Source organism: Falco naumanni, chromosome 3, assembly GCF_017639655.2.
Source record: "Falco naumanni isolate bFalNau1 chromosome 3, bFalNau1.pat, whole genome shotgun sequence".
Lineage (NCBI taxonomy): Eukaryota > Metazoa > Chordata > Aves > Falconiformes > Falconidae > Falco > Falco naumanni.
This window is the reverse complement of record NC_054056.1, coordinates 45562795-45579701: the sequence shown is the minus strand read 5'-3', so window position 1 is coordinate 45579701 and position 16907 is coordinate 45562795. Positions and strand designations below refer to the sequence as shown.

The window sequence follows — 16907 nt, the reverse complement described above, 5'->3', positions numbered from 1 at the left end:
CCTTTGCTGCAGCAACAATAACCATTATTGGAAGGATAGTAACAAATTCCTTGGGACAGATATGATGTCGTGGACCTTTGTAGCTGCTTGCCATGTAAATGTGGGTCAGTGCTGTGAAGCAGCTAAATGTTGGCCAAATGGTTGATGATCAACTGGGCAAATTATGTAATCCAAAAGTGTCACTGGAGTTCGTAAATTGTTTGAAACCATTTTTTTGAATGCACCATTTTTAAGCTGATTGGTGGAAATACCAAATACATAAATTCAATTGGAATCAGTCCACTCTGAGTGCAAAAAATATTTAATACTGTTGGAACAACAAGGTCTGTAGTATCAGATTAGGCAAAAACAGCAACCGGGCCAGGAGCAATTCTTGCTGTCTCACTTTCTGTAACTTTAGGCTTATGAAACAGGGCTAATAAAGCCAGATTTTATAAAGGTAAATTCTCCATTTTTTTCAGTCATTAGGATGCTACAGTAATGACTGTCACTGAAAACCTTAGTGCAAAAGAAAAAAATCTGTAGAAAGGATTTAAGCTGACTTGCAGAGAATAATGGTATGAACAGCAACTTCAGTATAATGAGAAGCTACCTCTTATCATCCATTAGCACATTTGTACAAAGCAAGGTCTGGAAAAAAATGGTGTGTTTAAAAATAAGTATTGTTAATAGGACATGTACAGTGGGGCTAACTATGGGACCAGTAACTATAATTCTAGCACTTTTTTAATGTTAGATGGTCTTTTACTGCGTTATTTTCATGTGTGGTGATATTTGGCTGACATTTTCTGAATTTGAAAGCTGACTGTCATTATGAGTGTAAAGACTTGAAGATTTTATATTTAAAAAAAAAATAAGCAAAGCCAAAAAAAACCACTAAAAACAGCGGGACTTCATCTGAGTACTGATTTGATATCTTCTGCATGAGACTTAAAAATATTAGAATTGGAAAAACTAGTTCTGACCTATGAATATAACTACAGTTTACAATAGGTTAACGCACTAATAAAGAAATGAAGTATTTTAAAATTCTGGTGTATTTTAAAAAGCAAGTGATGTAATGGTCAAGTTTTGACAATTTAACCCATCTCAGAAGAGCTCAACCAAAAGAATCAAACTGTTTACATCTTAACACAAATAACTAGAAAACTGTACTGAAGCTTGAGACGTACCTGGAATAATTAACAAACAACTGTGCTGGTCTCTAGGGATGAACAGGGCACAAAACAGAAAATTAAGATGATCACACCAAGAGAGGACGAAGGACTAAGTGCGTGCTCTTACAGTGTATTCTTACTCAGAATAAGTTATATAACATACTTGTTATACTTAATGTCTATGAACTATTTAAAATAAATAGAACTCACTATATATGATCCTGAATTACTGATAAGTGAAAACTAAGTTAACCCTTTCCGTTTTTCTGACCCTGTAAAATAGCTCTTGATGCTAAAGATCACTGTGGGTGGTTCTTGGGTATGCTACTAGCACTTATCCATGATGCATGGCTTGAAGTTCTTGATGCACATGGAAGGTGACTGGATACTCACTCTTGGATAATTTTAGAATGAATCAAGTCTTTGTTTCATCTGAATGCTGTAATTCAAAACATCTCTGATTTAAGAGAATCAGCTCAAACTCTTACATGTAATTGCTGCATTATCTCATTTCCCTTTTGAAGAGGTTCTGATTAAGCATGTGCAGATTTGCAAAAGAGGACTTCTTAATGACATTTTCTTGTCACGTTTTTATATTTTTTCAATCTGTGGCATTTCAGAAAAACTTTAAGTGTAATCATTTGATCAAGCTCAACTGCACAATGGCAGCAAAGCCGAGTAGAAAAAGGCAATGTTTTTTCTTGCAGAGATCCCAGTCATTGTGGGGTCTTTTTAATGATACATCCCAATGCGATTTGTATTGCAGCAAGCTTGGTCATTGATGTTAGGTTGCATTGTCCACTTGGGCCTTATGCTAGACCTTTTAATTGTGATTGCTCAGGCGCCGCCTTTAGGAAGATAAGTATGAGCTATGTTGTTTTCCTTCATGTCCCTGCAGGTAATTGTAAATTTCTGAAATTACTTTGACTGAAATAAATGCATGTCCTAGGACTCTACTTGGTACGTAGGCAGTAGTTATGTAGTGTTCTGTAGCTCACTAACCTGGTCCTGGAAGTGGAACCACATCCTCAAGTGGAAGAGGAAAGCAAGCAGTTGAAGGCATTTATAACAGGTCTTATATTTCAGTAGTTGTGCACTTCAGAGAAAAGGGAAAAAAACCTTCCTAAATTCGCTAGCACCATGAAAACATTCTTGCATGGACCACTAGAGAGAGGCCAGCTTTTATAGACTATAACAGTGATAAAGGAGAGTTTTCTTTCAGTAGGGTGTCAAATGTTAATTCTAGTAATGGACAATGATAAAATGCAGGAAACAGTTTAACTGTTGCTAAATGTGTCGAAGAAATAAAGAAAATGAAGACTTGTCTCAGTTTGTAAAGAGTGAGAACCTCATTGTATGGTACAGTAGAGCCCAGGAGCGTCTTAGTTTTTTTCCTTTCCACACTAACCATTGGTTGCATCTGTAACATAACAGTTGAGCTCAATCTGAATGCAAAGATGGTTGAGTGATTTCACAATCAAAGTCGTCAAAAAGCTAAACTGAAAGAACTTCTGTAAAACCAGGTTTTTTAGGTATAATCAAATGGAAAAAGAACTCTTCATACAACAGAATCTTTTCTGTATGGAAGCAGTGTGGTTAGTGAAAAGTATCCTTCTATCGGTCATACAGAAAATCATTCATATATGTACAATGAACATATATGTATGAACTATATATTGTTTTCTAAAAGAAATGAGATGTCACAAATGTTGTAGGCAATTTTATATTGTAACTGAATCTGTAAGTAAACACAGACTATTTGGAGTCGATTGTGTAGGCCCAAGATCCTGTTATTTTGTTACTGTTCTCAATAGTTCTGCTGTTTTCAGCTGTTTCTTCTAGCATGTTCTTAACTATAGTACTATTATACGGAAGTCTTAAGCATTTTACCTCAAGGGAATTATTGATTTCAAGGTATTAGAGGTCAACAGTAAATAAATTCAGAAGATTAAAATCTGTTTAGATCACAGAAGTTAAACATGATCTTATTTACTTAGAAAATGTTACACCTTTTGCACGCTTTCTAAAAATTTTGTGTTCATACTTACCTCTGAATTTTAAAATGGCAAACATTTTTTGCATCATACGCATCTTAATATCCACAGAATACATTTACAGGGAAAAGTGTGACTTGTATATAGTAAATATCAATGCAGGAGTCATAACGCTGAACACTTTTTGAAAACCTTACTGTATTTTAGACAGAACAACAACACACTGTCACCCATCTCCAGTATGTTGCTTGGCCTGATCATGGTGTTCCTGATGACTCAATGGACTTCTTGGAGTTTGTGACCTGTATGAGGCCCAAGAGAGTAGAAAATGAGCCGGTTCTTGTACACTGCAGGTACTTGTGTTCTAGAATTCTGATCCTCGATTTGCTTCAGCCTTAGTATAAGTGTTTGCTTTGAAAAGTTTGTCTGCAAGACAGGAGATTTCTTGAACTAGATGAAAATGTTTAACTGTGCAAGACCAGCAGTAGTTGTTGAAGACAGAAGCATTGGAGTTGTTGTATCTAAAGGATGAGTTTCTTTTCTCTCACTTTTTCCTGCAACCTTTTGGTGAAATAGGTTAGTCACATAATTATCACAAAGCTGATAATTTGTAATGGAATTTGTTCCCCAATTTTATTTTCTACCACTGTTGTAACATCATTATGAATGGTACTGCGAAGCGGATTTTTTCTGCTGTTCAAGTGCCTATCAAAAAGCAGTCAATTAGTTCATACCTTTTTTAGTCAAAAATACCAAACCAATATATTGAGATTTGTAAGCATGTATAATTGTTAAAAATCCATTTACTTTAAATGATGTTTTAGTTTTATTTATTAAAAAATTATTTTCAATAATTGGAAGGAAATATTACTGAAGTTACTTTAAAGCTAAGCTTCATGCTCTGTCCTAATTTTATTAGTCTTCCTATAATTTCTGAGGCTATTTAACATCCTAGTATTAAGACTAGGATATGAATCTGGTGCAATGCAAAAACCTAATTTTATAGACTGTTTTTCTGTTACACTTCCCAGCGCTGGAATCGGTCGCACTGGTGTATTGGTCACTATGGAAACAGCCATGTGCTTAATTGAAAGAAACCAACCTGTCTATCCGCTGGATATTGTACGAAAAATGCGAGACCAGCGAGCTATGATGGTGCAAACATCAGTAAGTGATGGAGAGGAAGCCTCATTTTCTGTATATATGTATATATATAAAATTATATATATATAATTTTTAATTACCTAGTTGTATGAGTCTTCAGCTGCCAGTATATTTCATGCTTCCTACATTTAGCGTAACATAGCATGGTGCCAAAGGATGCTTTGCTTCTGAGGTTTGTATTTAACTTTTTTGTAAATACTTCTTTGCCATTGAAAGATAATTGATTTCCATATACTGCAGGTGGTTAGAATGCACAAAGTCAGACTTACACAAAAATCATCTGTTCATGGTCCTTTGTCTAAATTCTCTGCAAGAAACTAGAATAACTTTTTGCTTTTCATTCTAGTACAGAGCCATATAGGAAAGATATTAAACTGAAGGTAAAATTAGAGGTTCTGTGGAATGATTTGAAGAGGGGAAGTGGCTCGTCAAGAGGCCACTTCAGGAAAAGAAATTCAATAGGAACAAAATCTGTATGTTTTTAAATTGTGCCACAGCTCCACTTTGGAAAAATGAAGGGCAAGAATGAAATTCAGGAAAAGTTGGGTAGTATCAATAACTGAAATATTAAAATCAGTGATTTTAAGATGAAAGTGGGTCAAAGATAATTTGAGATCATGAGGTCAATGTTGCATCAGCTTTGGAAATTAACATACTGACATTGGAGACCAAGGATGAAGGATGGGAGGCTCTGCTTTCTTGATTAGAGGCTGGATGACAGAATACTAACTGTGAGTTATCTCAGAGAGCAAAATGCCCTGAGGCAAATGGAAGTAAAGAGACCCACAAAGTCAGCAGTTAAATTGGGCATTTCTGTCTCTCGTTTCAGAAGAAAATGCCTTGGTTTTCACTTGATTAAGAGAAGGAAGAAGGTAACTTGCAAAGACAAATACTATTCATTAACAGGCTAATGACTGCAGGAGCTAGCATTATAACTGACTAGATGGGGGAGAAGTCCTGTGTTATCAAAGCATATGAAAGTGCCAGGAGTTATGGTTGCTTGTGTGTAGTATTAGAGCGCTCTGTGAGCGGAGATTGTTCATACATGCTGCTGGCACTCTTCTTGATTGCAGTGTAAGCGCGCTGTCTGGAAGTGCGTTGGGGCTGCAGGGTTGAGAAGGGAGTTATCTGAACAGTCCCCTGCCCATTCCTTGCAGAAATGGAAGCTGAGCTTATGATGAAGGATGTCATGGGATGAGAAACACTAGCCTCAAGTTTAAGGCAGTTGAATGTTGACTTCCAGAGTTGTACACATCTACGCTCCTCAGTTTCTAAAATGAACTGAGACAATTCAGGCTTAAACTTTCTAGAGGTGGCAGTCTTTTTGAGTCATACGTGAGAATCTTAAGTAAACTTCAGCTTGCCAGAAGGCCAAGTCCCTCCTGTTAAAACAGTAATTGGTTGTAATTGTCCTTGCACTCCACAGTTTGGTGTAACTGAAGAATATGGGGAATAGCAATAAATACACTTAATGATCAGATCCCACGTGTGGAAAACTGAGTATCTAAAATAGGATTCTTTACCTTGCTTGCTGTATTCCACAGTTCACTGTCAGCAGAATCAGGAGAGGGATGATCTGTAGCAGCAATACTGTGAAACCAAATTCACTTGTTATTTCTGAAGTATGCAGATACTGTTGTGAAAAGCCAATGAGCAGAATTGGCATACTGTGCTGTAAATGGGACACAAAAGCAAGCACTCCACTGTGAGAAAACAGAATACCAAAGAGCAGCATGTTAACATTTTGATCTATCCCGAGTTCTCTATTGCATTCCCATGCCTGCATTCCAGCTAGCCCCACTGCTCATATTTGATATTCAGCTTAGGGCTTCTGGGAGAAGCCATTAGGGATTGTTCAGTTGTAATAGCCTTGCCTGAAGCATGCTCCACTGCCCTGTGGGAATTGTGTGTGTGCTGCAATTGTAAGATGATACATATAGCCAGATGCATCTTGCGAGTTAATATCAGACAGGATATACTCAGTAAGTAAGAACGGACTCGTGAGAGCTATTAACTGGTCAGTTTTGTGGCTGCTGTTAATCATGTGAAAGCTGTAGTTTCTCAAAGACCTGTAATTTGGTCATCAGGAACAGCAAAACAAAAGCTTCAACAAAAATAATAAAGCTACAATAAAATTTGTGTAACTCTATGGCCTTTCATTGAAAAAAAAAAAAAAAAAAAAAAAAGAAAAACTAACCATTAGGTTCTACTAAAGAGAAATTAGAGGTACTAATCAATACAGAAAGCAATGCTTTAGGACATACATAATGGAACTAGCCATCAGCTGAGTGAGCAGTAAGAATATATGCAACAGATAAGAGCAGAGAAAACAAGTAGTCAGAGTCTCTGAGTCAGGAAGCAGCGCTGAAGTGCTTATTCTTATTTGTTCAGTAACATGATCACACAAGTTAACTAGGCATTGAACAGGGAGCTAAATATCACACTTGGGTTGTTCAGGCAGTAGAAATCTGCAAATGACAATAACAATGAAGAGAAAGTCAAGGTAATTAAGAAATAAAGACAAAAGAACAGAATGATACTGAAGGTGGGAGTAATTGACTGAAAAGTTTTTTAAAAAAAAGACAGGAAAATCAAGATGCAGAAAAATAATTTCCATCCCCCAGTTTTCCTTAAGTATTGCAGGTTATGGACAAGAATAACATTCCTAACTGCTAGTATTTAAGTGTAACATAAGGTCCTTTACAGTACTAGCCTTATCTTTTAGCCCTGTCCTTTGGGGGATATTGGAGGAATGTTTCCAGATGCTCCTGAAGAGTTGATGGGAGCTGACATGCAAGGGCAGCTGAGGGAACATTTCAAAGATGTAAAAAGGGATCTAGAAAATGTGAATCTGCGCTCCTGTGAATATAGGACATGGAGCTTGGGATAAAGGTGTTCATTTTGGGGGTTTCACAATGGTGGAAAATACTTTGGGAGGAGAGGTATGCTTTGATCTTTCTGAGTTCTTTTAAATTTCCATCATCTAGCATTCTCAGGACTGTGTTAGTCATAAAAATTCATTCAGGCTATGTGGATTTTTAGTTCTGCATTAGTCCTATTGCTAATGTCTCCTTGTATCACTTTTCAGAAAGAACCTCACAAGCTAATTGCTTCTAATAAATAGGTACATCACAAGATCATGGAAGAAATAGTCTTTGCAATAGTGTAACTCAGGCAAGAAATACTAATCTAATTTGTGAAGACTTCATAAGCACTAAATGAGCTCAAAGTGTTGGGTGACAGAAGAATTCATGTGGCTGCTACTCTTCAAAAATACTCATTCCAATGGTTTTGATCCCACTTTGTTACAAAAGGAGATGTGTGGTTTGATCAGAAATTGGAAATAAAGTGACTCCATCTTCTGTTATAGTGTAGGTGGTTTGGAGAAAAAAAAAAGGTTTTATCAAGGCAGTTGGACCTATATGTCCTATATGGTAACTTCACATGTATTTTGGGTCACGTAAGTGTGCCCAATAATGTGTAACTGTAGGATTGGCAAGGTTAGAATACTTGTAATAATGAGATAACTACAAAAAAATAGATAGCGTGTATAAAGAACATAAATAACAGACTAGTCATTTATGTTATAATCAGATAATGTAATTTGTAATAATGAGATAACTACAAAAAATAGATAGCGTGTATAAAGAACATAACTAGTCTTAGTCTGTTATTTAAACTTAGTCAGAAGAATCATGTAAATTTGCATAGCTTTTAAAATAAATCCTATTCCCTGGAATTTAAGCATGTGTTCTTTTAAATTTGGGGATGTGTTTTCCTTGGTGTGAGATTTTTTAATGCTTGTCCTTCAAAGAAGAGTAAATGTTACCTTTGTTTACTGTGAACCTAGCCAGCAGAGCTGGATTTTCTCCTTCCACCTCTGCATCTCCTTTCGTGTCATTGAATAGAAAGTACTGAGACTGTTAGTCCTGTTGAATACTACCATATAATCAGGAGTTTAAATAATCATCCATAAATGTTGTTCGTTTTTTCTTTCTTACACAGAGTCAGTACAAATTTGTTTGTGAAGCTATTCTTCGTGTTTACAAAGAAGGATTGGTTCGACCACTGGAATCCAGTTAGCACAGCAGTGAAGGATGAATTCTTTCCCCCCCCTAAAAAAGACTGCTCTTTAAATAAAACAAGGGCTTGTTTCTGAAAGCAACTAGAATGGACTAGAAGCCCATGAAAAGGCAGATGAGCACATTTGAACTGTGGCACTTTAAATTTCCCAAGAAGATTGCTAAATCATGTACAGTATGATGAAATCATGTAGATAAATATGAGAGCAATTGTGTGTAATATGCTTTATTCACATAGACAGCCATAAACAATCATGGAAACCTTAATACATCTTTTACTGCCTTAAAACACCCTTCAGTTTGGAAGTTACAAACATCCTTGTGTCCTTTAAAATAGCAAAAAGAAGACTCATAGTATTGAAATGATTCAGCTTAAGAAGGTATTTGGTATCTTGGTATGGAAGTTTATTGAAGGTGAATATTTGTAACTTTCTTATTGGGACACTAAATATTCGTGGAAATGAAACCTTGACTTCTAAAAGACCGATGAAGAGCTTTAAAGGCTAATGCATAGCTACTGTACATTAAGAGCTGGAGAAATTAAGTATTCAGTTACCATAAATCTATTAGCAACTATGCCAGCTGTTGTAATATGCTTCTTAGAAATCACATCGACTGTATGTGACATGCAAAATAATGCTGCATTTAAGCATTTATGCAGATGGTACAGTCTACATCTTCTGTTGATCTACTTTCTTTGCAACTTGCCCTTTTAACAGTGACCTACTTCTTAACGGGTTTAGTTATTGTACTCCTTTTCTTCTGTTTCTGCTGTCTATCTCTTTATACTTGTTTTTCACTGCTGTTTCCGTATGTGGACTGAAAAAGTTTTTAACTTAAAATGAGTTTTAATTCTGTCGCCTTTGTTTCCATGTGTATTTATGAGTTCTCAGATGTAAATGTGGATAAATGTTGCACGCAACTACTAGGCTTTTGACTTACTGTATATGCAAAGTAGTCTAATCCAATACTGGAAGAAAAATTACTACTGAACCCATCAAATATGTTGCTGCTAATTCAAGGTGTGAAGCTTACAAGGGCACAGATGTTGCTAGTGTTCAGATGGTGGTAAAATGTTGACTTGCTGCCCTTCAGCAAAAACTGCTCTTATCCAGTGAAATGCAATTTCTTTTGCAAGAGTTCTGCGGGTTTACTGTGTTTCTTGCTTTCTGGAAATGCAGCTAAATTCATATGAAGATTTACGTGGAAAGAGAGAATGAATTTGTACATTGATGAATAATTCACCCTAAGGTACACTGGTCTCCATTTCATTTCAAATGGGAGAATTGGACTTTCTGGACAATATAACCACATTTGTACGATGTTAATTTATTTTGTGTGTGTTTTTTTGATTACCCTGACATTCATTTTTTAATAGTGTTTCAGAAAAATATTCTAAGAGAATGTTTAAAATTCTGTTATTTAGAAGATTAGACCTAAATAAGGAAAAAAAAATTATGGGGCATATTAGCTAGATGTTTATATGTGTATAAAAGAGAAAATTAGATAATTTTCTTTTTAGAGAGATATATACACACACATGTTCATATATATTTTAGAATTATGGTTTGTATTATGGATATTATGATTTATATCTGGCGTTTCATTATAGAAACTGCCACAGCTGTACAATATGCATCTCTCAAGTTACCAGAAGGTTATGGTTTTTTTTCCCTAGGAGACAGCTGAAAAGTGAATGTAGGGTATGCTAAATTGCTGACTTGTCTTCTATAGGCTTGGTCCTTTCTTCAAGATTACATTATTAGATATAGGTAAAGAAGATACCTGGTTACTATTTATTGATAAAAAGAGTTTTAGTTGGAACATGCAGCTTAATTGGCAACATGGAAAGCTTCTTGGCTTTGTTAGGTTGAAGGGTGAATAAGTTTGTGCTCATTCTTATGTACTGCATTCCAGATTTCACTTGCACTGAAGTTTTTGTAATACTTTGGATCATTATCCTCTTGCTTGATTATCTGGGCACAGATTGGAAGACAAGAGACCATAACTCTGGTTCACTCTTAACTTGCTAAACTGCATCAGGTCGTTCAATCTGTCTGTGGCTCTAAATGTAAAATGATACTGCACATGCACATGCTGCTCAGGAAGCTTTTTGGAAAAATGCACGTGGAAAAATTTTGTGCAAGTGCAGGCTTCCTGCTGCTATTTAAGAGAGTACTGAGCAGTGAGAAAACCTAGTGGCTCTTTCCCATGTGAGGAGTTGTGGGCACTAAAGAATCTGTGCCTGCTGGGTAGTTAACAAAAGCCTCCCTTTTGTTATGTGTGTGTACCTTTCTGTTAAAACATTTTTTTTTCTTTTTTTCCTTTTTTTTTTTTCCCCCCTAAAGTTTTGTTGTGCCCCGGTCTCAAAGTCATCCCTTGTAGTTGGCATGACTTGCAATTAATAGTTTGTCGGGAAGTGAAAAAGGCAAGGAGGAACACCCCAAGAAAATAAATAGTAGGAAAATATTTAGAGTATTTCTTTGTAACATCTGTTTTTTTGTGGAAGTATTTGATTAAACTTACAATTTATTTGTGTTCAAAGTTATTGCTATATTCCTGTTGCTATTTATGTTTCTTCATGTTGAATATGTATTTACCCAAACACTGTAAATTTATTCCTTATATAACTCCAGTCTCAAGATACATGGTATAGCCTTGACTTAAATTAGTCTGTCTGTGTGTAAATGATGATGGTTGTATTGTGACAACAAATGCTGCTCTTGTTCTGGAAAACTTAAATGGCTTCAGTAATATCATTCACGAATTCTTACTTGGGTTTTAATAATTTGTTTGAAATTGTTGGCTGCTGAGAGACTACTCAAAACTATAAAAATAGTAATCTCTGTAATATTTGATTATTTTTTTTAAACCGTAGAGCAAATATTAACTACGCAAGTATCTTGTACATTGTGTCCATCTTTATTTCAGTCTTGCTGGGTTTTGCACATGTACCTGTAGGGTCCATAGGGGAGAATGAAGGGGTTTTGTCTTCTCTCTGTAGTGTGTGATGACTTTGCACTGAATGATATATGCCTTAGACCTGATCTTGCAATGAAAGCATAGTTATGAACACATAGTCTTAATGCTGGCTTTTGTTTCCACAAAGTTAGGAAATTAAAAAGACACAGAGTTGACTGAATTTGGGAGTGGGGGTGGGGTTGGGGGTGGTAGGAGTTAAAACTCCAAACTCCTAACACAGAATTAGTAACTGTCAATCAATTAACAAATAGCAGAAAATGCTGTGAAGTCAAGATTCTGTGTAACCTTCATAAATAGTTTTAACCTCGATTTTGCCTTTTTGTGTGATCATGACAACAAGTATCTAAAATGTCTAGCATGGACGATGGACGAAGAGGGAGTAATAAGCCTTTGAGATTTTCATCACTGTGAAATACACTAACATTTATTCTTCAGAATTAACCAGATTTTAACTAAGTAGCTTTATATTTGATACAGAAGTAACTATAATGCCTATTCAGTCTCTTCAGAAATATCACAGGGGAACACTTCTGAGAACAGAGGTGGGAGGGACAGATCTTACCTTGTATTGAAAGTAAGAAAAATGGTGCCATAAACCATGAATGCCTTTTGTGTAACAGGATGTATGAAATACGAATCATTAAAATACAACCAAACCTTGAATACTGGTGGTGTTTTGGAAAAAAAAATAATTTTGTAATCCAGGGTTTTGCTTTCGATAATCCTGTCTTTTAGGTGTTGGTACTAAATTATATGCAATCAAAATGTACCTAAGAATTCAGCAATAGTTCTTCAAATACACTCGGGTTTTGTAACAGTTGGTTCTCTTTTTTTCCTCCTCCTTTTTTCCACTATGCAATACTTGTTTAAATAAATATATAAATATGTATATCTTTCAAAAGAACTGTAGATCTGAAATACCTATCAAACTATGCATTTTCTTTATTACAAGCATATGATACTGTTTTACAACATAAGTTCTTCCCTGTAGATAGTGTTCTTAAATGTCAGACTAAATGCATAAATGGTCCAGTGACTGAAAACGTTGAAAATAGACATGCATGGTTCATGCTCAATAAATCAAAATTTAAACGTAGTTATTTCAGTGAGAATGGATTTATTCTCATATCTTGAAATGTAGCATTTAAGTACAAGTTTATTTCACTCCTTCACATAAAGCCTTTCCAGAAGGAACATGCGCTGGGAGATGTTTATATTTCAATTGGTAACCTGCAATTAGTCTACTTCGTTAAAAACATTTATTAATTGAAACTATATAGAAGATAAAACTGTGTCATGAAATACTTTGTTCAGAGGCAGTTGATAGCCAAGTGAATGATTAATTAATTACATAAAACATAATATTTGGGTTAAATGGATTCTCTTGCATTTAAGTTCTGACACTGATAGTGTTAAGCCATCTCAGATGACTGTTTTAACAATAGTATTATGTGAACAGTTTGAATAGGCAATCTAATGCAGTGTATGATTTAGTTTTAGTGTACTTTGACATGTTTAATGTTCCATTTGTTCAGTAGCTATACAAGCTTCAAACAGCGGTACCCACAATCACTGAAATTTGTGGTCTTACAAAAAGAGAAAGGAAGTTTCTCTGAATGAAAAGGAAGGAGTAGCACATGATATTGATAGATCTAACCATTTTCCAGCTCAGACTAACCCTGTGATAGCAGCGGTCTGATTTGGTCACTGATATGTTGAGCAGTTGTTGAAGGCGAAGAATATCATGGAAAAAGATTGTGTGGACAGTTGACAGTGCTTGTTTAGTCTTGGCTGTAGTTAAGAAACCAGTAACTGTTGTCTGTCTTCTCCCCGCACCACCCTTCACCCCCAAAAGACAAATTCATCTCAAGAGGTAGCTTAGGGAATGGGAAGTAGGATGTGCCTTTAGTGACTCTCCTAATTTTGTTGCAGACTGCTTGGATAAGAGTCTTAGATTATGTGTTATTTTGAGCTTGGCTGCAGGTTTTGAATCTTAGATGAAATTCTTAATATATTAAAGCATTAATTTTAATAGACACTAGTGAAACACTTCAGTTTTCTGTTAGTTGCGTAGCTTCTGTTTTCTTGCCTTTCATTATGTCCTTTCTTGACTTGTCGTTGTTTTACCTCATAAAAACACGTTGAGGTTTCCCACAGCTGTAAATCTGGCTTTGTCGTAGACAGGCGAGGTGATGTCGCTGTTGCTTAAGACAGGATGCTACTTACACCTGAAGGTGCAATGTGGTGGTCAGACCAGCCTGAACTGAGCTTCTTTCTGAGGAATTTAAACAGTGCTGCTAACAGTGGTAAACATCATAAAGATATTTTGAAAAAGTGTGTATGAAATGCTTTGTTCAGGGCAGATAAGACCTGGGTTTTATTTTCAAAAAGTAATAATTTGCGTGGATGAAAATGTTTTTTAACAGATAAGGTAGGGGTTGGAAATGCATGATTTTTTTTCCCTTTGCAGAACACTTTTGGTATGTTTCAACTGCATCAGTTCTCTTGGAGCAGTATCTTTAGTAAATAATTTTAGTAAAGAAATCCCCCACTGTTGGTGGGATTGTAAGTTGGACTTTTTCCTCGTTTACTGCTTTGTGCTTTTAAGTAATATTAAACAAAACTGGAATTTTTTCCTTCTAAAATTTTTGTCTGTTTTCATTTGGTGTCCCTTTCTGAGACGTAAATGGAACCTGAATTTGACTAGCTAACTAGTGAGACTGCCACACATACTAAGAGGGAACACATGTTTTTCTAGATCTATAAATCCGTTACCTAACATCAGTTACCGACTGAAACCAGGGTAGCACCGTATTTGTCAGCCTTTTCCAGAATAACAGTTTTGTAAATAGGAAGTCTTTGGACCTTGCTCTCCCAAGCGTCAGGAAGTCTTCTTGTACTAAGCTACAACTGACGCTTTAAAAAAAACCAAACAAACAAAATCTGAATCTTCAAGTAAGGAAGGACTGTTTACCAAAATCTATACAAAACACATACACCTTTTATGAGGAAAAAATAGTTTCTCTGTAAAAAAAGCAAGCTGTAGGTGCTTCTTACGTAGTCATAAACCAAACTAGCTCTCAACTAATAAGCAGTATGGCCACTAAAGCACAGAAAAGTCAACACTGACCTGATTGCCCAGTTAATTTCTCAACCTTCTTGTGAAGGGTTGGTTGCAATCCTGCTTCGTAAGTCCTTGCTGCAGACTGGAAGGAGAAGGGTGTTCCTTCCTTAGGGAAGAGGCTGAAAGCCCGCTCAGTAAATCAGCAGTCGATGCTGACCTTAGTGGGGTTGTGCTTGTATTCTTTAACCTGAGCAGTGCAGTTTAAAGTTAGATCAGGTGTTTCTATATGAGTTTGCAAGAGCATTGAAGCCCTGCATTAATTCCAGAAGAAAAAGCTCAGACCAGCAGTGTTAATTTGTTAATTTCTGTGGGCTTCGTTTTGTTCATTTAAGCAACAGGTTAGCATGGCAGCAGTTGTTATCCTTGATCAGTGCCCTGAAACAGAGCTGTGCATACATGAATGAAAACTTGGTATAACTATTGCTTCCCTAGATTTTAAATTACTGTCTGTAGAAATTAGATGGAGAATTCGTATATGTGCTCAAAGGTAACTGTATTTCAAATCCTAATTTTCAAAATAAATGACAAGTATCAAAGCCTATATTCCAGTGACCTGTGCAGCGAGTCCTAAACATAATTTATTTAGGTTTTCACACTTCATTGTGTAACCTTAATAGAGAGATACAAGATAAATAATGGGGACAGTCTTATCAAGGCTTTGAAAATCTGCCAGGCATTCATAGTAACAAATGATGTATTGGTGAAAATTGACCTTCATTACAACTGATAGGGAAATGTTGCTTAATAGTACTGGAATAAATTATATAACAGCTGGGAAAGACAAGGTTTAGCTTTGGGGTTTTTTTTCCAGGTTTTGCAAAAGATTACACTATTCTAGTCACTACATTTATATTTTCTGTTAGTGTTTTTGTTAGAGATATAGAAAAACCTTGGAAGATAATATCCTTTCGGTGACTCTGGCTGTATGTGTTTTTGTTGGATTTTTTTTTTAATGGTTGTTTCTGTAGCATTCTATAGTTTCTTCTTCAGAGATTTTAGGTGCCAGTGCATTAAAGAAATAAAAGAATGTATTTGATGTGTTTGGAAGGTAAGGAAAGAGTTTATTTTGTATCCTAAGCTGTAGTTTTCTTTTAAATCATTTGAAATGTAAATTCATGTTGATACTATAAAGCTTAATTTATTGTTTAAAAACTTAGACACATCTTGAAATGAATGTATCATTTTTCTTTTTTATTTTTATAGGAATAAAATATATTGGTTAATGTTTTCAGTATCATTTTCTTGGGGTTTGGAACTGTTTTGAACAACAATATTATAGCCACCATTTTATGCTTATTGGTTATATGGCTAATTGTGAAATAAAGCGCTTTTGGCTATATGGTTTTACTGTGGCTTTTTTTCAAGAAAAAAAAATGAGTAGCATTAAAAAGTTGCAGACCTTTTTAATCCCTTAAATTCAGGCTGCAGCCATTTGATTATTTTTTTTTTAATATCTAAGCAAGCAAACATATATGGAAATTGTGTGCTCCATATAGATACAGTGTGTAATCTTTCATAAATAGCTTGCTGGAGAAGTGAAGCAACCAAGCCACAAATTCTGGGGAATATTTCACTTGCAACAATTTTTTATAAGATAGGGTTGTCTTAATTAATTAGACCTATAAACCTTCGTATTCATGTCACACAAGGCCACATAAACAACTGAGTGCAGATTTTCTTTTTTGTTGCTATGTATAATACGTGCAGAGTACCCTTCCTTTTGGGATTTCCCATGTCCTGATGGTGCTCCCCAGAGGTGTCTGAGTAGTCCTATCTCCTACACTCTCTGTTGCTCCAGGGTGGTTGTCAATTTTTCACAAACCAGAGCCCAGTGATGCTGTTCTTGAGTTATTTCTGGTTACATGTGTATCTAAAATGCAACTTTGTATGTTTCAAAACATAAAGCCCACTGAAGCTTGAGTCCAACACTGCCAGATGGATAGAGCATTGACCTTAAGTTTGGGATTCAGTTAAAAACTGGAATGGTTGTAAGTAAGCGCTTTTTGCTGTTTACAAGACATGGCTCTGCCTACTGATTAGTCTTTTTAAGCGTAAGGCAAATAATCCTTCATGATGTAGTTATGAATTCAAGGAAATCTTGGTGAAAGGAAGAACAAGGCCAAAAATAACTATCTGGATAGCTCAGGCATGGGATATGGTTGCAGGTTGGAAACTCTTATTGGTGCATGGAAAGCTACTGAGGTGGAGGTTTTGCTGGAAATACGTATGAAACAGCTTACAGAAAGGTGTACCAGTGTCTTCACAGCTTGTTACCAGGATAGGATGCGGAAGAGCCTTGCGGAGGAGATAAGGCAGAAGTAAACTCCAAGCCCATGGCTGTATCGTCAAGACTTGTGCAGCTGATTGCTAGCGGGAAGAAGAGGGCTTTAACATACCTAGTGTT

General features: G+C 35.8%; 1 protein-coding gene across 3 annotated transcripts in view; it reads left to right on the top strand.

Annotated features, from left to right (window-relative positions):
- Window positions 1-15726, top strand: part of PTPN3 (protein tyrosine phosphatase non-receptor type 3) — a 106210-nt gene extending 90484 nt beyond the window's left edge. For all 3 annotated transcript variants that reach the window (XM_040586815.1, XM_040586814.1, XM_040586816.1), the window contains 3 exons: window positions 3359-3504; window positions 4183-4318; window positions 8321-15726. In XM_040586815.1, the coding sequence (XP_040442749.1) occupies window positions 3359-3504; window positions 4183-4318; window positions 8321-8398 (360 nt within the window). In that variant the 3' untranslated portion in view covers window positions 8399-15726. The remainder of the gene's footprint in view (window positions 1-3358; window positions 3505-4182; window positions 4319-8320) is intronic.
- Window positions 15727-16907: the final 1181 nt, after the last annotated feature.